The sequence below is a fragment of the Phalacrocorax carbo genome, chromosome 20 (genome assembly GCF_963921805.1).
Source record: "Phalacrocorax carbo chromosome 20, bPhaCar2.1, whole genome shotgun sequence".
In the NCBI taxonomy this organism is placed as follows: Eukaryota; Metazoa; Chordata; class Aves; order Suliformes; family Phalacrocoracidae; genus Phalacrocorax; species Phalacrocorax carbo.
In genome coordinates this window covers 7,841,086-7,861,881 of record NC_087532.1, presented here as the reverse complement: position 1 = coordinate 7,861,881, position 20,796 = coordinate 7,841,086, and the positions used below count along the sequence as shown (strand labels likewise).

The window sequence follows — 20,796 nt, the reverse complement described above, 5'->3', positions numbered from 1 at the left end:
CCATGAGGTTCCCCTGGGCCCAGCTCTCCAGCCTGGCCAGCTCTCGCTGGATGCCAGCACAGCCTCTGGTGCGTCAGCCGCTCCTCCCAGCTCGGTATCGTCAGCGAACTTGCTGAGGGGACGCTCTGTCCCTTCGTCCAGGTCATTGATGAACACGTTGAACAGGACTGGACCCAGCACAGACCCCTGGGGAACACCGCTAGTTACGGGCCTCTAACCAGACTCTGTGCTGTTGATCATGACCCTCTGAGCTCTGCCGTTCAGCCAGTTCCCAATCCACCTCACTGTCCTCTCAACTAACCCACACTCCCTAAGCTCACCTGTGAGGGTGTTATGGGAGACAGTGTCAAAAGCGTTGCTGAAGTTGAGGTAAACAACACCCACTGCTCTCCTTTCATCTCCCCAGCCAGTCTCACCATCATAGAAGGCTGTCAGGTTGCTCAAGCATGATCTCCCCTTGGCGAATCCATGTTGACTGCTTCTGATAAACTTGTTTTCCTCTGTGTGCCTGGAGATGACCTCCAGAATGAGCTGTTCCATCACCTTTCCAGGGTTGGAGGTGAGGCTCACAGGCTGATAGCTTCCTGGGTCTTCCTTTCCTTTTTTGAAGACTGGAGTGACATTTGCTTTCCTCCAGTCCTCAGGCACCTCTCCTGTTCTCCATGACCTTTCAAAGATGATGGAGAGTGGCTTAGTGACAGTACCCACCAGCACCTTCAGCACTAATGGGTGCATCCTGTTGGGGCCCATGGATTTGTGAGGATCCAGTTTGCCCAGGTGATCTCTGACCCAATCCTCCTCAACCAAGGGAAGTCCTCCTTTCTCCAGCTTTTCTCTCTGCTCTGAGGGCTGGGATGCCTGAGGGCGAGCCTTAGCAGTAAAGACCAAAGCAAAGAAGACATTCAGTAATTCTGCTTTCTCTGCGTCCTCTGTCATCAAGGCACCCACCTCGTTCAGCAGTGGGCACTGTTTCCCCAGTCTTTCTTTTACTACTGATGTATTTGAAGAAGCCCTCCTTGTTATCCTTGACATATCTCACCAGATTTAGTTCCAGGTGGGCCTTGGCCTTCCTCGTCACATCTCTGCATACCCTGACAACACTCCTATATTCCTCTCAAGTGGCCAGTCCCTTTTTCCACATATCGCAAACTTCTTTCTTCCATTTGAGTTTTTCTAGAAGCTCTTTGCTCATCCATGCAGGTCTCCAGGCTCCTCTGCCTGACTTCTTCCTCACAGGGATGATCTTGACCTTGAGCTTGGATCTTGAGCTTAGAGGAAGTGGTACTGGAATATGGACCAGCTCTCTTGGACACCCCAACCTTCTAGAGCCCTAGCGCATGGGATTCCTCCAAGCAGGTCTTTGAAGAGGCCAAAGTTGGCTCTCACGAAGCCCAAGGTTTTAATCCTTCTTGTCGCCCTGCTTCTACGACGCAGGATCTTGAACTCCGCCACCTCATGGTCACTGCAGCCAAGGGCATCCCCACCCCTCACAACCCTCTTGATGGTCCAGCCAAGGCAGAGATCTTGTGGCGCTGGGGATGGTGCCTACTGACAGTTACAGAGAGCCTCTATCTCAGATGGCTGATTGTTGAAATAGACTTAAATATAAGAAAATGTGGGTTTAACTTCAATTTAGAGGTGGTGATCTGATGCGTGGATTGTGTAAGGAACAACATTTGCTGAATGCAGCAATGTTTCAATTGACTTCAAATGAGAAAAGCAATATCTTTCCCAAAGTCACAGAAGGACCCTGTAGCATAATTAAGAACTGACTTTTCTTCTCCAGTGATAGTCCACTGTCCTGAAAGTTAGCTTTCCTTTTGTCACCAGCCATGTGTATTGTAGACCAAAGTATGCAAGGCACCTCAAGAATGGCCCATGCCAAGGCCTTTTTGGTCGACTCTATCTGGTTGTAAAAGAATCCAGAGTGTCCTTTTATCTTCCTTAAAAAATAAAAGAACTACACATCCTTAACTGCATGTGGAGAAACAAGGCGGGAGGAGTTGTGCCCGCGTGTGTGAATTTTAATTCTGAACAATGGATGCAAATGTGCATGTTGGTGCATGGACAACGATAACCCCACGTGGTGTAACATAAGACAACATGAATCTTTCCAAAGTTGTGTTTTGATCGTATGTCAGCCAAGCCAAGTGAGAAACCACCACAGGGGAGCCGAGCACTTGTGGGGATGTTGTTGGAGAAACGCATCCTGTACTAGACCATCTCACTCCACATGTTTCTTCTGAACTTCTAATCCAGAGCGGATTTGCCAGCATCTGGCTCTTGGTTATAAAAAAGGAACTTTCCCACCCTTTGTGATGTCGGGAAAGTGTCAGAAATCATGGGAGTGGCTTTTACATTCTTGGAGTTGAATTTCTCTTTCCCTCTCGATTCCTGGGTTCATAGCTGCTTTGGTTATGTTTTCCCTTCATGTATTTGAATGTTCTACGTTACTGTCAGCATTAAGAGATTTTGGGGTTTTTTTTGAGTGGAAGGTCTTCCAGCCTGGGACACAGCCTTTTTCTCTGCAGAGAGAAGGTTTATTTATCTCCTTATGTTCAGCTAACAGAAATATTCGGAGTTTTTACGTCCTTAACTGTGAAAGCGGAAGCAAATGATATGAGAGTCCCATATCCCTAATTCAAAGCGTGAATAACACATACATGCATGAGAAAAGGACAGGACTGTCCTTTTCACATGTCCAGGGCAAACAGAAGCTTATTTATTCATTTGTGTTGCTCACTGCTCCTAGAAACTGTGCCGTGAATTGGACTGTACAAAAGAGTTGTAAAGTGCTGCAGACCTAAATGTTCCTTCATTTCTCTCTCCTTAACTCTGTCCTAGATTTTACTAGCGACTTTTGGTGCCAAAAATGGGCACAGAGATTCTGACCTGCACGGACTTTGTTGATCAATGCAGATCGGATGTAAGCTGACCTATTTCTGTCACGCTTTTGGAAGGTGCTAAGAGGTTGTGCTGCTTCAGCCAGTAGTGCAGTGTAGTAGGAACAGGTCTGTAAAAAGACACGTTCGATGCCAAGGACCTGACATCAGCACTGTACACATCTCAGGGGCTTTAATTTAGACCAGCTCTTCCAAAGAAAATGGGGCTGCTTTTGTTTTCACTGTAGATGGATGTAAATAACAGTGTGAAGTGAAGGACTGCCCACGACTAGGTCCTTCCCAGCCATCATCAGCAGGTCACACACAACGATCATTAGCAGGTTTTAATCGAACTGTTTCCACAGTGCAGTAGTAGATGAGTAACTTGTAGAAAGAACGATAAGAGACTGTGATCCAGAGAACCTCACAGAAATTTGTGTGTGAAGCTCGGTGTTCGCTTGTTTTTGCAGCAAGCACCACTGCAGTGCATGTGGACTAAGAGCCAACGCTCCGTTAAACAAGCAGGTCTCAGTGAAAACACATTGTCTTGTCATGCTGAGTGAATTATACACACCCACAGATGCCAGTAAGAAAATGGCAAACTAACAAGTGACCATTTACTGGGCAACTCAATTAAAGGCAGGGGAAACACACCCACTTCGACATTGGATCGTGTCGAAGTGCAGAGTATATCGGACTAAGGTTCTGCTCTGTTTTGGGGCAGAGAGTTTTGTTTTGGTTCACAAGATGTGGGGACAGTTTGGACTGCAGTGCCTCAAACCCTTGTAACCCCAGCTTCTGATCTGACGTTGAGCAGCTTGGAAGCCTGATGGAGGATTTTTTTTTCCCCTGGAATGCTTTACACTCTTGATTTTTGCTCCATTTTTTTCTTGTTGCTGTGAAATTTAATCGTGTTTTCTAGCCCTCTAGGCCTCACAAAGTCCAGCAGCTGCATTCTCATCTGGCTTGAAAGCTTATCCGCATACTTCTGAACCCCAAACAGGGATCGGGCCTGAGAGCCTCTCTGATTAAACGAAGTAAACCAAGCCCAAGAGACAGCTTGAGAAGCCCTTTCACTATGCAGAAGGGAGATTGCCCATGATAAAACACATCAGGGCAGACACATGCATTTAGAAAAATCTCCCCTTGAGTCTTACAGGTAAACTAGCACTGTAGGAAACACGAGCCCAGCTTTGCACATGCATTAATACTGGGTTTATTTTAACGCACAGAGATTTAAATTGGCTGCAGTACAATTCTAGTGCACACTGCAGTGCCTCTTGCAAGGAGAGCATGTCTTAGCATACAGACAACAGTGATTTGCTGCAGTACAGAGAAGCTAAGAAAACCCTGTATTCCCTCCGGTCTGGTTCTATCTATTTAGCTTGTCTAACATAGAAACCATGATGCTAATCTGTCTATTTATCCCTCCTAACAGTGCAGCCATGTTGCTATTATGGTACTTAATCCTTTAGCATAATTCACATAGTTGTCAGATAACAAGGCAGAATGGCCAGGTGGTAGCAGTGCATCTATTTGGAATGGACTCTCTTGGAATACACAATCTAAATTATTCCTCTTCATCTCACCCTACTGCTGATGGCACACTCCCATGCTCTTTGTAGTATCTTTCACAATTTTAAATGTATGTATCTTCACCCAGGAGACAGGGTGGTAGTAGTATTGTCATTTGGGGGAAGGGAAACTGAGGAATGGAGACAAATACTCACAAAGTCTGTGTCAGGCAGCAACTTGAACTTATTTTTAGCCAGTGCTGTAATTCAGGATGTGTTTCTAGCAGCAGCCTGGGTGAGATGGGACAGCAGCTCAGAGTAAGTCACGCGTGGTCTTTCCTTTCCCCATCAGGTGTGGTTCAGCAATAGAAGAGCACGATGGCGCAAACAGGCGGGAGCGAACCAACTTGCGGCTTTCAATCACCTGCTGCCAGGGGGCTTCCCACCGACAGGAATGCCAACTCTCCCCCCATACCAGCTGCCAGACTCCACCTACCCAACCACCACCATCTCCCAAGGTGAGCCCCCGTTTGCCTGCGCTGCTCCCCTTCTCTGGCCCTACATCACCCCATGTCCCTTCCCTTTCTGACTCGTGATATCCCACTAAGGCCATTATAGTACATAGTTGGTTTTCCTTTAGCTGGGAAGACCAGGCTTTTCCTCAAGTCAATGGCAACTCCACAGTTTTCTCCTCTGTCTCATGGTCCTTTCTGCTGTGTCAGCCTCACAACTCTAGTTGTTCTGCTCACCTTTGAAATGGAGAGCACGTCAGACCAAAGTGAGTATCATATAGGTGATCCCGTATTCTGGATAAAACTCCATACCGAGGCTCAGTGGAAGCAGTATTGCTAATTCCAGTTGGCTTTGGCTTTGGCCTTGGCCTTTACAAAGGAATTGATGGCTTCAGTCTGGGAGAAAACTAAGTTCAGATATTTCATCCCATAAGTACTCTGCATAAACTGTTACGTGATATGTTTGTGTTCACATGGAACACAGAGATGGTGAGACCCAGAAGCTGAGGTCAGCATAGCCAAACCATCAGCCCATGCTTTGCAGAGTCCTAGCTGTAACACCCCATGACTCTTTACTTCTGAACGCTCTGTCCACAGATGGGGGAAGCACTGTACACAGACCCCAGCCCCTGCCGCCATCCACCATGCACCAGGGAGGGCTCGCTGCAGCCGCCGCTGCTGACACTGGCTCTGCCTACGGGGCCCGACACAGCTTCTCCAGCTACTCGGACAGTTTCATGAATGCTGCAGCTCCTGCCAACCACATGAATCCTGTTAGCAATGGCCTCTCTCCACAGGTATGTGACCCGCTTCTGTTCTCTTTCTTTGGCTGAGAGTATTTGGCTGGTCCAGATCCTCTGAGAGCAGGGCAAGCTTCAGGCTATCACAGTGTATTGTGGTTAACAAGGGAGTTATTGTTACTGTCACGAATTCTTGGAGGCAGCCTACTTAAAGCCATTAGTTAATTTGTTTATCGGCAGTATCTCTATCCTGAGCTCAGCACCGTACTGCCAGGGCATTTGATTTCTGTAGTTCCCATACTCAGGTTAGCAAACTGTAATTGCAAACACCAGGACATAGAGCATCGGTGTTCATCTTCTCAGCCCTCCAAAAAAAATTCCAGTGCAGGTGCGGGCCCTTCGATTGCGGATGTCGGCCTAATGACAGCACGCTTGACATTTTTAGTTAATTTTTGCAGGCACACTTTAGAAGTAGTCCATGACTTGTGGGCGACTGAATTAGAGATTAGCTGAAGCCAGCTTGGCCAAATCTGGTTGAAACATGGGAAGCCCTTACTTATGAAAGTGCCACGGATCTGAGCTGCCTCAAAACACAGGGATGGAGATCCAGGGTATAGTTTTGAGAAACTAATTGTCATGTAAACAGTTCTGTTAATGCTTTCCACAAGGTTAGAATAAGAGGCATAGGTAAGCTTTAAAGGGGGAAAGATACATTTCACACGCATCTGTTTGTGTAAAAGAATGGAGCATGTGTGTTTTAAGTTTACCAGGCAACAGCCACGACCTTCCCATGTAATACACCCTTGATTTTAAAACCCCTGCCTGAGCTCAGAATAGAGCGCCTGTGACCTGACTCTGGGATCTGTGCTCCAGGCCTCAGCCCAGCTGCCTTCCAAAGAGCCCCAGCCCAGGTTTGATCAGATTGCTGCCAGTTGTGTGTGAGACTTTTCAGTGCTACGTGTGACAGAGAAGCAAGCCTCAGCAGCTGTAGAGAGGTTAAAGCCTCCATCATCAGTGGGTCTAGAGAGAGCAGAGCTTGTGCTATTTGTGTGTTATGGGAGTAGACTTATGTTCTCAGCTGGTGAGCTCCGCTGAAGTCAGTGGAGACGCCAGGCTGTACACCACCAGAGAGTACAGCCCGCTCTCTATCACTGTCCTGGGATAATAACTCTAATTTTCTGTCACCTCATTAGATAGAGCCTCTAACCTTCTCTTTGGTTCAGTTGGTATAATCTATTTTCCAACTGCACATTTGCTTTTAAATGGAACAAGGCACATATTGTATGCTGAAAATTAACAGCAAGGACTTGTATTCATGTGGTGCCTGCCATCCTGGAGGGGTACCAAATGCATTTTACTTTTGCTCTCAGTCACTTGTGAAATACAGAGACATATGAAGTGCACTATAACAGTCGTTTCAGAGTGGCCAGTAACACTATTTAAGGCAGGAAGTGCAAAATAATTTGAAACTACAGGGAGAAATTAGGTAGGCATCTGAATGAAAAGGCTACAACTGTTTAGAGAGGAGTCCAATAAATGGGGACATCAGAGACATATATAGAGTTTAAGGTCCAATAGCTTGTGATCTGTCGAGTGTGAAAACAAACATTGAGTGTCAATGGAAAGAGGGAAACTTTGCAGCATCTCTGAAATGGTATAAAATGCCACTTCTAGCTCTGAATGCTTATGAGATGGAAAATGTAAAAGTGTGACTGGCATGAGGCTGAATATTGCCTCAAACAGTGTAATTTGTGGGGGAAATAAGGAGATGACTTTCTGCAAGGGATTTCTAATAGCACTGGGCTTGGGAGATGAGTGTATAGGATGGAATTCAAAGGCAGGCTGCAGGTTAGATGGTCCAGGGCACATGATTAATTCAAATTATCACAAGTGCAATTTAGCACCATAGAATAAGTTAAGGATGAGATCCATCCGATAAGCTGCACAAGCACTAGACACATACAAGTCCATCATGCGATTTCCATTTCTGTAGCTTCATCATCTACTTACTAGTCCCGCTCACTAAATCAGAGGCTCATTGAAATGACCAGACCAACGCTTTTTCTGTGCTTATCCCTACCCCAAATTACCCTGCCCCCAGGCTCAGGCTAGGGGAAGATAGAGTCCTGAGCCAATAAGCCCTTTGTACGGGAAAGAGAGGATACATTATCTGGCAGACCTGAAGAAAAGAGAGCTTTGCACCCCCAAGAAGGGGACATTCCCATTTTCCTAATGCTTTTAATGATGTGAGGGCCAAGATATCAGTATATAAATTCTTCTATTTCTTTTGTGCCTAGAAAGTCTAACCCAGGTTATTTTATGACTGCTTTATATTTACTTATCTTGCTACCTTCCTGCCTTTCTAAGCCCTCTGCTGTTCCTAGTGGGAGGATGCAAGAAATACTCCTAACAGCATGAAGGAGAACTCGCAGAAGTGTGCTCTGTTATGTAGCGGGGTGCGTAAAACTTTTGTGAGGGCTCAATGTGGGATGCTCCGAGTAACTTCTCTGTGCATAATTCAGCCAGTCCATGGCCTTACAGGTAAAACCCACTGCACCTCAACCCTCTCATCCTCCTGTCCAGCTATCTGCAGTATCTGGTTACTCTCTGCAGGGGTAAATATCAACTACAAGGAAGGAGGGAGTTCAGGAGATAGAAAAAAAAAAGGGAGCTTAAAATGATGGCAATTTGTCTGAGATGCAAACAGACCGTTCTCTGGTTTCATCCCTTAGCAGCAGCAGGAGGGAGATTTCTTTGCAGTTTAGACAAGGAGGTGGGGGCCAGCCTGACCGAGAGCTCCCAGCATTTGCTGCTGCTCGGCACGCTATCCAGTTACCCCGGGATTGGGTGTCCCGGCCAGAATCCACCAGACGGGTTCGGTGCTGGCAGCTGAAATTCTAGAGGAGAAGCATGGCATTTCCATTCTCACAACAGAGGAAAGGGGATTACGTTGGCCTCTGCGGGCTCAGTCCCACCACGCACACACGCACTTTAGTCCTCCCTCTCCTGAGAGAAGGAGCAGACACTGCTGAAAGTTTTACCCAGACTTCACGTGGGAAATGGCCGCATTTTTTGCTTGTTTTCCAGCCTGTAGTACACAAAGCCTTGGGCCTGTCCAGCTCTGCTGCTGGATCCCCAAAGCGTGTCCCGTGCGGTTTCCCCAGTTTAATGGTCATTCTGCCTCTATTCCAGGCCTGAGACTGCCGAGGAGTGAGAGGTCAGCTGGGAAGTTTTGTCTTCAGCTACTTCATCCCATGATGACAGTTTTTGTGACACTTATACAAAAACACCAACTTGGTTGTGCAAAGGATAGTCCTATATGATTAAACAACTACCTAGCATGATCTCTCATGTCATACTCCTTCCTAGACCTTAGTGAGAGACCTCAGGGTAACCCAAGCAGTGATTTGTGATGGTTTCGTGCTGCAACAGACTTTGTAGGAGGGAGATCTTGCTCTGAGTGTTGCCTGTTTGAGAAAGCGAACTTCACAGGCTGGCCAGCTGCAGCCAGATGAGTCACCTTGCATCTGTTGGATGCACTCGGTGGCTGCAGCAGTCACGGATTATCAGAAAGTAGCTCAGTACCGGGGAGCAGGAACACGCAGCAGCAAGGTCACCATCGCTCCCCAGAGGTTGCGTGGGTTAGCAGCAGCTGTCACAGATTCAGCTGGGCTGATTCAGGGGATTGTAACTGCCTCCAGGCTGGCATTAATGCCTGTGCCAAAACTTAGTGAACATATAGAGACCTGAAGCAAAGTTAAATATGAAGGGTGAGTAACCAGTTAGCAGTCATACAGAGTGTGATTTCTGGCCCTGGAGCTTCTGTCACATCATTTCTTAACAAGAGTGGGTTGTAAACCAAGCGCATGGGTGGGTGGGTGAGATTTCATAAATACATTGTAAACATTTCCAACTCATTTTCAGCCCACAGAGGAATCCTTTCCCGTTTCTTTGAGAATACTTGTCAACCTCGACCAGAACAAGGCCGGGCACGAAGCCATCCTTAGCCAGGTTGTGCTTCACAGTGGCAGCAGGAACAAACTTTGCATCTGTCTGTTCTGAAGTTCAGACCTGTGCTAGCTGAGTGTTGCCCCTCGCTGTGGCTGGGGTAAGGCTTGTGACAAATAGCTCAATACAGTGGTAAACTCAGTGTTAAGTCCAGTTACATCCTGATCAGCATCTGACAGTCCTTCAAGAAATGTGTACGCTGCAGTGTGGGCTGAGGTGGGAGGAAATGAAGTGAATTAAGCAGTACAAGTCAACATAAAGAGAAAAGTGAGGGTCACATTTGACTGTTCTTCTGTCATTTGTGATGATGAGATATTCCCTGGATGCCTTTCAAACAGCAAAGAAGCAGGTTCATATTGTATTCTGGGCTGCTTTCATCTCTAGCACATCTCTTCTGCCTTTTAAAATGTCTTCATGGTTTTTTTAGGAGGATTTTGTCCACTGCTTTGCCCCCTAAAATTTCTGCTGCCCTTTTAGATCCAGGCCTGTACCTTAAATGTGTCTGACCATTCATTGTAGCATGTTGGGGTCTTGCAAGTGGTTATTCTAAAGCAAAAGATCATTAGTTTGTTGCAGATGGCCCCTGTCTAGCTGGAGAACATAGGAAGGTATAGTTAAGAATCAGGCGTTTCCTATGGTTCTATAACACGTTATTTCTGAGACCTCTGAATCTTTTAACAAACCCACAGGATCACCCAGAGATTAAGACAATTCCAGAAATGTGAAGAGCCAAGAGAAACTTGTTCACCATCTCATATTTGTTGCTTTAATTTTCTCAGGGCTTTCAGTGGCTTTTTTGTTCCATGAGCAAATTCATTCCCAGTGTAATGGCAGTATCTGAAGGTTGGAGTCAGATTCTACAATTTCTGGAGTACCACCATTTCTTGATAGTGTTCCTGGAGGGACATCTGAGGCACAGGTCAGGCTCTGCCCACAAATTTACACTCAGGGACCTCCTTAGTCTGCACAACCATAGCAGTTTTGTTTTTCCTGACATCGTCCCAGGGCTCCGTTCTCTTCCACTGCCCAGGGTTACGTTTTCCTCAGCCTCACTGGGGGGGGATTAGGGATCATCTGAATCCCTGTCAGGAGCACACTGATCCTGGCAGAAGCGTGAGAAGAGCCAGCTGAGCCCTTTTTTGGGGGGGAAGCCTGGCAATTGGGAAGGATGCGATGTTAGCTGGCGAGAGGGGAGCAGGCATCGCAGTGTCTGGCTCCAGTGAGACAGCGCTCCTTCCTTCAGTGACACGGATCCCTTCTGTCTGGTTCCTTTTTTTCTTTTTTTTCCTTCCTTTTTTTTTTTTTTTTTTTTTTTTGTCGGAGACACTGTGTCTATAATAAGCATTCAAAATGAGTCTTGCTGGGCCAGGAGAAGGGGAGGGGAAGGAAGAGGGGGAGGAGAGGGTGAGATTTGGGGGGGAGGGGGAAAGGGAGGAGGGGGTTTAAATAGCAAAGAATTAGAAAAAAAAAAATCTGATGCAAATCACTAGTAGAGAGAAAATTATGTGCAATTACCCAAGCGATACTGGGCAGCCGTGCCCACCCCAACCAACAAGATCTCATTAACAAGCAGAAAATAAGATTGAAATGGTGTGTAAAAGAGCTGAAAAATGAATTTGAATGCTGCATTTGTCCACAATTACCCCCTCGTTCACACATATTTTATTGCAATTTTTTTATTATTCTTAATCTTTCCATCCCTCAAAGCAGATTGGGAACATCCTGGCATTACAGTTGCTGAGGGAGGAAGCATTAAGGATTCCCTGTTTCCCTGAAAGGAGACCCTTCTCTCGCTCGAATTTTAAAGGGTTGGGTTTGGACGGATAAGGATTCATTTCACCAGCTTATCTTAGTGTAGGAACATGTTCTACTAATATTCTTTAACCTCCAACGCTCTCGGGTGCCACCCCACACGAGAGGTTTTCTTTAACCTTGCCTCCTGGGTTCCTCGACCTCCCTTTTCCATCTCTCCTTCCCCTTTCTCCTACCCTCCTTTTCCACTCTGCTTTTTTTTCCACGTGGTCTCTGCTGTGTTCCCCCCACACTGCCTCCTTTGCGTTCCCCCTGCAGCCCCATCTCTCTAGAGGCCCGTGATTCCCTCAAACAAAGTGTCTGCCCTTCAGAAAGCGGCTGCTGTCCCTTTTCTGAGTCACAATGATTCCTTGCACCCAGTTCCTTCAGCCTCCCCACGACCTTGCGGCAGATTGTACACAGGATTTTTGGAGAGGGAAGTGAACACATGCTAAAACCCATGTCCTTTTTTTGCCAGGGGGATGGGAAGGGGGCATGGTTGCTCCAGGTTTCTCTCTGGGAGAAACTGGCTCTGCTGAGACTGCGTTGTTGTTTTCCCTTGCTCGGTGTCAAATGCAGCTCCATCTCTCTAAACTTTTAACCTACGTGTCCCGGGAAATCTGGTAGTTTTTCCACTAAAGTTTCTTTCTTTCTTTCTTTTTTTTTTTATTTAACCAAACAAAGCCCATCTGCTCTTGTCAATTAGACGCCTCTGCTCCCAGCAACGGGAAAAGGGGAGAATGGAACATTTTTCTCGTGTGAAAATACATACGTATTTATTTGCCTGATTCTTAATGACTCTGTTTCTGTGAGTGAAGAAGTAGGGTGGGAGGGGGAAATTCATACCTGAGGGGCCAAATCATTTTCTGTCAATCTTGAGGTTTCATGAGTTTCCTTGATTGATTTGGATGCTCAGGTCCCATTGCAAACTGATTAGAAACAAATAAGGCAGCATCTTCTTACCTTAACCCTAACTCTAATGCTCTGGGTGGCACTGATCATGTTTATTCCTGTGTGATTTCCACTCCAGAAATTGTCCTCTGTATGTGTTACTTAGACGTTAAAATAATGAAGGCTTTCAGAGCAAACAGTTCCGTAGCCTTGAATTCGATAGGAGCCTCGTTGTTACCTTCCGTGGGTCCAGGATCAGCCCCTGTGGCACTGCACTATTTGTCTACTCAAGTATCAGGAGCAGACAAACTGGGGAGAAAGGGGAACAAGGAGTAAATAGGAGAAGAAATACAGGAAAAAGAAAGCTGAGGAGAATGACAAGACCAATGTCAGAAGGAAGAAGAAATCAGGGAGGTGTGAAAGGCTCTGATAAGCCCCCAGACCTCAGAGCAGGGAGCACATATTTAAGACACCCAGGGCTAAGACAAGGAAATCTGTACACCAAAATCTTTAAATATCAGTTCCCACCCAGACCCTGCTACCCGCTTACAGGGTGGTGGGAGCAAAGCCGGAGCTGGGGGTGTGGAACAGGCATCGCAGGCTGTAATTCCTGCTGAAATCCGGACAGGACTGGTGGGGCTTTCAGCTCTGCTGAAACACCCTCCTCTGGGTCCTGTCTCTTTTCCACATCAGGAAGGGTAAGAGGGACTTGGCCGGGAGACACACACTTGGAGAATTCAAATGCAGGATTTGCCCTGCTTTGTGATTAATAAGGGAACTCGAGACAAGGCAGGCAGGGCAGATAGAGAAAATGAGAGATTAGCAATTAATACAGCATCCAGCCTGGTGATGGGCATTTCTGAGCGACCTCTGGCATTCAGAGGCGAGCGTTTCGCTGCATGGCTTGAAGGGCTGCAATAACCCAGGGACCAGGGAGCTGGTGCTGAGCTGCAAGAGGAATCAAGGGACCGCAGCGGGAAAAGGCAGCCCTGGAATGAGGGATGTGAGAGAGAGGGGAAGCTTAACAGGGAGGAATGCAATAAGAGGAATAATTAGGGTATGTGCGCGCGCTCTTTCACACCCGCGTGCACAGGGACATCGATGTCCTGCGTGCACATTCTGTGTGTGCACACCAGTGTATGTGGCCATGCGTTGTGCGTGCCTGTTAAAATTTAGCAACAGTGTAACAGCTGTGCTCCAGCTGTGCCCTGGCTGTGAAAAGCCGTCTATGATAGGAAAAATCTACAGCAACATCCTGCGCGGTGGATCAGGCGCTAACCCCAACCTGCCCCCCTCTTTTCTTCCACAAAGAGGGGTTGTGGAAAGTGTATTAACTTCAGTAGGTGTGACGGAACAGCAGAGATACTGTGCTGGGAGAGGAGATGGGAGGTATTGCAGGTATCCGAGGGGTCTCCTTGTGAGCCTCAAGCCTGCCCCAGCTCAGGAAACGCTGAAGGTGGATGCAGGATTGTGCGTCGCTCACATAGTGCCGTGTGAGGGGGATGTGCCGTGACCTCCAGCTTCCCCAAAGCTGATGGATGCACTTTGAAAGGGGTCATTGTTCAGTAAGGTTTATTTTCTGTTCGCTTCATCATCTATGTGTGCTAGCAGTGCAGGAAGCTTGCATTTGCCCCCATCCCAGAGGCAGCCAGCTGCTGGAATCACTGATGGACAGGTTGCAGTGTCTTGGGGCAAAGGTTGTAACAGGACGTTTGGGGCTGAGAGGACAGGGAGGACTTTGGGGGCTGTATTTGTCTCTGGAGCATCCTGGAGGGCTGCTTGGAAGAGCTGTTAGACCCCAAAGCATCAGGAGGGCTGTATGGGGGAAACACCCTAAAGGGATGCTGTGCTGTTCTTTTGTGTGAGATGGAAGGGAGTTTGGGTATTGTGTCAACTTGCAGTGTGTTCGTCTTGCTGGCTCTCCTGAAGCACCGTGTGCGGAGGGGGAAGAAGTATATGGCTGTGCAATACATGCTTTGGCAGTTTGGGGTTACAGGACTGTGCAGGGGCTTCTGTAGTATGCGAAGAGCGTAAGGAGAGGAGAGACAGCCGTGTGTGCAACAAATAAATAATGGGGGGCTGTCATGTTGTGGGGTGCGTGCCATGCGGGGGTTTCCACCTTGCACAGTGGTGGATGCAAGGGAAGATGGCTTGGATGCGGCAAGGCCTCTTGTTGCAAGAAGCGGCTTCTTGCCTCCATCAGACAGGCGTGCACAAGATCAATTTACAGCAGGGGCTGAAGATCAGAAATCCTAGCGGGGTCTGGGGTGTGTGAGCAGTAAATTGATCAAAGGTGCAGAGGGTCTTAGCTCGCCGCAGTAAGCTGGAGTCAGCCCTTAAGCCTATCCAGTTTGGAGATGAGGGGGATCTTATTTCAGGGAATAAGTACCTGAAAGGGAATCGTGAGCCACATAGGGGAAAGGGTGGGGAGCTGCTTGCCAAGCAGATACAGGAAAATCACAGGGATTGGCTTGAGGGATTGAAGGGAAAGAGGCAAGGCTGACACCGAGGGGGTTGTTTTGGGGTAGGAATTCACCCACCAAGCTAGGGCAGAGCTGAAACAGGGATGCCTGAGTGGCCCACATGGGTGGGAACTCTCACCATGACTCTTGCTTCAGTGCAAAGCTTGGTCTGCGACCCACCGATGTATGGGGCCAAGCCTGGGTTGAGGCAGGCCCTGTGGGGAGCTCACCTGTTAGTCTGGGGGAAATATCTGTGGTGCTGCATGCCCCACACCTCCCTCCGGCTGCCCTTTTGGAGGGACACTGGTGGCGGGAATGCTCCCAACGGGGAGCGGGGAAGAGGGAAAGAGAAGGCTGCTGTTGTCTTTCCCCTGAGATCCGAAGCGGCAGAGCGAGCCCCTCACAGCCTCTTCTCTCTCTGTCTCTCTCCCAGCTTTTCTTCTCCCTCTCCCTTCCCTTCTTCCTCTCTCTCCTCTCTCCTTCCATTTGATGTGGAGGAGAGCTGTCTGCCATTCGCGCGTCTGTACCGAGAAGGGATCAGAAGTTTCAGCGAGCGCTCGGCGCCTCTCCTTTGATCCATGTCCTGAGGCCTGCTTGACAGTGAAAAAAAGCATGGAGACAAAACGACTCAGTCAAAGTGATTCCTGACAACTGTCTCCATGAGATAAGGAAGCTCTCTGTGTCTTGGTTTTTTTTTTTTTTAATACCGCCTCTCCGTTTCCATAAGAAGCGGAGTCACTTTAAACCAGAGGAGCCAGCCAACAGCCAAGCTACACAGAGAACAGCCGAGCAGGGAGCGCCTGGCTGAGCTTTATCATGTTTCCTGTCTCCCTGTCCATTCCTTTCCCCTCTTTTTTTTTTTTTTTTTTTTAAAAAAAAAACCAAACTCTTTTTCCCATTTTTCTTTCCCTCCTTTCTACATGCTGTGTTACCCTGCCACGTTACCCCAATGCCGCCTCTAATTATGCAGTGGCAGAGAAAGCCCGGCGCATTTGCAGGTGGCCGGGACATTATTCAGCTCAATCCCAACCAGAGGGAAATGCCTGCCTTCCCCACGAGGGGCTGAGGGGGGGAGAGAAAGCCCTGTGCATTATCTGACAATAACCAATCCTTTTAGGGATCGGCAGCCGGCCTCATTAATAGCAAGGCATTATGCACCGCTGGCCACTTAAGTGGTCCTTAGAGCTGTTCCCCTGCTGCTGAGCCCCAGATTTTTTTATCATAGTTTTATTTTTCTTGCCTAGTTCATGTCACTTACGCAGGTAAGTGTTCCCCCCTTTCCCTTCTCGCCTCTGGCTTGCTTGCAAGAATGAGTTTGCAAGGGCTCAGCGACACTAATCCTCACTGGAGGATGCGGGACTTGGCATGCGTATTGGCATATGGGGGAGCAGGATACATGCCTTGGAAGGGGACTGTGCTTGCAGCTGGGCTCTCAGGGGTGTCCCCAAACAGATAGTCTCCCTCTAGGACAAACACGATGTGGAAGGGACAGGGAGGTGGCTTCACAGACCATGGTGCTGAGGACCACCTGGCTTGGACACACCAGACAGGACCATTTAGTCCAGGTGATGAGCTGGAGGAAGGCAGATGTGGTGTGGCTCACCGTGTTCCTGTGCTTCCCCATCAACTTTGTAAAGCTGGAGGGGACCTGGTGTCCGCCTGAGGTGACAAAGCTTGGTTTAGTAATGGGCCTACAGAGGGGGACACGGCTTAGTTATCCCTGGCAGGATAAGCCCTGTGCTCCTGCTGGCTCAGGTGATGGGGACAGGGATCAGAGTTCACCCCAGCGACACGGAGCCTCTTTGCCAGGGAGTTCCTCTTCCCCTCCACTCGCCATAATTAGGCTATTGTTGTAGCGTCTGCTCCGAAGTCAAACTCCATTAGCACGCAGGATGGGGGGTGGAGGGGAGCGAGGGGGGACACACGGAGGGGGAGATTCCCTTCCCCCCAGAACTGCGCTGTGCTGCGCTGATAAACAGTAAATATCGGGGAACAGGATTTCCACATTATCTAAGCGCGGCAGAAAATCAAAATTTCAGTCTAAATCCGAGGAGACGAGGCACATAAGCTCCTCCAGCTGATACAGACACCGAGCCCAGCCGGCAAGGCTCAGGAGGCACAAAATAACATTTTTTTTTTGTTAAAAAAAATAAGGGTAGGGGGGGAGGAAAGAAAAGAAAGAAAAAAAAAAGAACGAGAGGGGGAAAGCAAGAAATATTTGGGGGATGACTGCAAGAAGGGGAGAAGAGGTGGTGCAAAGCAGAGCATTGTCTGATGTCGCAACCCTTTTCTGATGAGGAAATAAACACCCGGGTGTATTGGGAAGGGGGCTGGACACTGCCCATCCAATGAACTTTTCAATTGGCAGCTCTGGCTCAGCAGAGTGTTGCTTGGGGATCGACCTGTAGGACACTAACAGCTGCTAGAGGATGATGGCAAACCTTTAATTAGTGATTAGAGTGTGCAGCTGAGCACAAATCCAGCCTCGAATTAGGAGCCACATAGGGTCTCCCCGACCCTAAAAGCCAACACCAGATTCAGCAGCTCTGTCAGAAGCACAGGTCTTCCAGCTCTAATGAAGCTCCGGGCCACGCATGCTGGTAATAGTACCTCTGTGCCCTGCTCTGGCCCAGCAGACAGGGCAGGAGCCACCCTGGGTGGGTGCCAGCTCCTGCCGTGGGACTTGAGTGCTGCAGTGAGAAGGAGGAGATGCCGAGGCTGCCTGGGAACTGCTTCTCGAGGGGGGACAGGGCTCCCTAAAAATGAACAGCACTGGTGAGGGCAGGTCAGCAATGCAGGAGAGCTTTGGCGGTAGGTGGTCAGTGGTACTGCAGTGAAAAAGGGATGTGGTTCTGCTTCTAAAGGAATTTGCTCCCTCTTAGTTTGTGGCATGATTTCACGGTGCTTTCTGCTCTCCTAGGGAGCAAGGTGGTTTCAGCATCAGATAGGACTGGTATTCCTAGGGCGTTCAGTTCAGCTACTTGCTGTGTCCCAGACATTTTTGCATCCTTGGCTGGATCTGTGCTGTTTCCTGATCTTGCCTACATATGAGACTCCATAAAAGCATTGCTTGCTGCAAAATCTGTAGCTCCAGGTTTTTGGCCCAAGGGAATGCACATTTCTGTACAACACCAGAGGCTTTGAGCTCTCCCCAGGGCTTTTACTCATCACTGATTGGAGCAATGGAGAAGGAAAAGCAGGGACCAGTTGCAGAAAATGTTTTCTTGGTTTCTGTAGCAGCCACTTCTGTCCTTCTGCTCCCATCTCTAGGCCACAGGCTCATTATAAGTCAGAAAGCAAATAAATTCCTCACTCTGAGCTGCTTCCTTAGCTCCAGTCTCTGCCCAGCTCCCAAGAATGTTCATTCCCCTTTCCCCACCTCATTTCTATGCCCATCTATAAAGTGGCATCTTTCATGCAAAGAATTTTAGGGTCTACATTCCAGCTCCAGCAGGTTTCTAGTATAAACTCTGTCCATACCATATAGATCCAGGGGCCATTGGTGGAACTGACTCCCCAGTATTTTGGTTTCTCACAGGCAAGACTTCAGGCTCTCAGTAGCTTCAATACTTGAGTAGCTCGGGCCAAGGAAAGGAGGGGGTTTTATTTCAGATGAGGAAGAAACAGGTGTAACGGATGCCTGTTAGAAGCATCAGAGTAATTTGTACTGGCAAACTGCCTTGCACTTGTTGAAGTATGGGAACTGTAGGATGCGGCTGCTGGCGTAAGATGTCCTAACCCCTTTGCACTGTTGGCTCAGGTCTTGTTCTGTACTGTTCTCTCTTCAGCTTTGGGGCAGGTGGAGAGAGCTGGTTTTCCTGAAGTATTTGTCCTTTCCTGTCTCACACGTGTTTACACAGACACCCCAGAAGTCCTAAAACCAAGAATCTGGAAGTTAGAACTAGGGTCTGGTCACATCATCTGCGTCTGAGGTCAATGCTGCCAGGGTGGCTGAGCCATTTTACATCAGCTTACAATCTGTTCATGCATTTTAAAGAGCAAATGCCCCACATCGCTTTAAAAACTAAGATCTTAATCCTGTACCTTAAGACTGGTATTTCAGAATCCCTTGGCATGCATGCAGGGCTTTCTTCTGCTGTTTAGCAGAGTTAGCATTGCCTTAGGTTTCACTGTTTGAACAGTCGTCAGCAAAGAGTTTTGGCCTCCATTAACTACAAGAAAGGCTGATTTAACACTGAAACATGTGCTGGACTGCTAATCAGCACACGCTGACGTATCAAATATATCTCACCCAACACAAAACCCATCCAGGGGATATATAGAAAGTCAGGGGGATATTTGACTCTAAATATCTCCAGTGTCTTTTACTCTCCAGCCTCTTTTACCTACAGCACTGAGCCTCAGACAGCTCTTGTTCTTGGCCTGTTGGCCAGCCCCTTGTGCGCTCTGGTTTTTCCCATCGCATCCATGTCATTACACCAGTTCTCCAGCTACATTCTCCCAGCCATGCGAGAAGATTACCAGTCCCCACCACCTACAGCCTCTTGCTCCTTCCCCCACTGTTCGTAAGCCAGCTCCTGTCTCTCTCCTTGCCTGCTCCCCTTGCTTTATTTCACCTGGGGTCTCAGAGCTGCCGTCCTTGAGAGAGGGTTTCTCAAACCACTCAAGAGCTGCAGGCTTGTCTGGAGGGCGAGAGGTCAAGCACTAGCAAGTGTTTCCATTTAGTTCCAGATACCAGCCTGACAGGTGGGTGCCTCTTGATTAATTCCCAGCTCCCCTAAATGCTGCCGTCGTCATGTGCTGTGGTCCCGTTCAAGCCCAGGCAAAGTTGGGGGGGGGGAAAGAGGAGAATATTGGAATGCATCAGGTTCTCTCCATCCAGGCTCTTGCAATGGGACGATGGCCTGGTACAGTTGCAGATCTTCACCTCTAGCACCCACTGAGCTGGCCGTACTTTCAAAGTAAAGATGCGTGCTTAGAAAGTACAGCCAGAAACCTTCAAAGACCCCAGTTCTAGTTCGGCTGCTGTGGCGCTGTTCTGAACTAACTGCATCTTCTTGCTAATCTACAGTGATGCAAATGTCCAGCTGAGGTTGATATGGTCCAGGAAAATAAGGATTTGGGAGCAAGGGAGCATCCTCATCACCTGAGCTGACTCAAGCCTTGGAGGTGGGCTCTGAAGAGGTTTGTGAGCTCTAGGTGGTGCAAAGTCTGGCTGCTGCTAAGTGCGTCAGGCAGCTTGTGTTGGCCCCTGACCAGTAACAGCTACAGTGGCATGGCTTTGATAATCTTGAAGGCAGCATGGTCACACTATGGTGATTCTCCCTTTCACACTGTTGTCATGGAAAGGTAACAAAGAGAGAATATCACCCAAATCCATTCCTCTTAACTAACACGCTTCTATTAGGGGCTCAGTCACCTTACATGCTCTATATGATGAGTGCAGACAGACAGGGAGATTCGGGAAATGAGTCAGACCTCAGAAAAACTGAATCACTCTTCATTGATGCCACAGATTATGGAGATACTTATTTTGTCTTTATCAGAACAAGCCTTTTGCTAGAGTCCATGTCTAAGGAGTTCTCTTTCCCTCCTTCTCATTCCTTCTTTCACACCTGCTGGTTTATAATGGTGTCCAGAAATACTAGAAATCTCACCAGAACATCTCTGCACACATCCATGCTGGAGAATTTCCAAGGTTTTACATAGCTGAGTGAATTTCAGGGAGTAAGTAAATCCCATTTACGCAGTAAATGTTCTGCCAGGTCCTGCCAAAGGTTTCAGTGGAAATGCTCAAGAGACGGAAGGTGGTTTAATGTTCGTGGCAGCAGAGAACCAGAAGCCATGAGATTCATGTGCCCTGCTGCTAACTTCATTGCCCAACCTTGGCAAACTACTTACTCTTGTCTGCAGTGGTTTCCCCATCCATGTAATGGGGAGAGTCAGCCAGAATCCGCCCTGCAGGAATGCAGAGAGGCTAAAATCACACAGGGCTGCAGAACACCCTGAAGAGCAGGGAAAGGCAAATCCAGCAC

At 48.1% G+C, this 20,796-nt stretch overlaps 1 protein-coding gene across 1 annotated transcript in view; it reads left to right on the top strand.

Moving 5' to 3' along the window:
- The window catches only part of PAX7 (paired box 7), a 107,866-nt gene that overhangs the window by 60,679 nt on the left and 26,391 nt on the right, over nucleotides 1-20,796 (top strand). Inside the window, exons 6-7 of the mRNA XM_064470290.1 lie at nucleotides 4,749-4,914; nucleotides 5,506-5,705. Coding sequence (XP_064326360.1) covers nucleotides 4,749-4,914; nucleotides 5,506-5,705 — 366 coding nt within the window. The remainder of the gene's footprint in view (nucleotides 1-4,748; nucleotides 4,915-5,505; nucleotides 5,706-20,796) is intronic.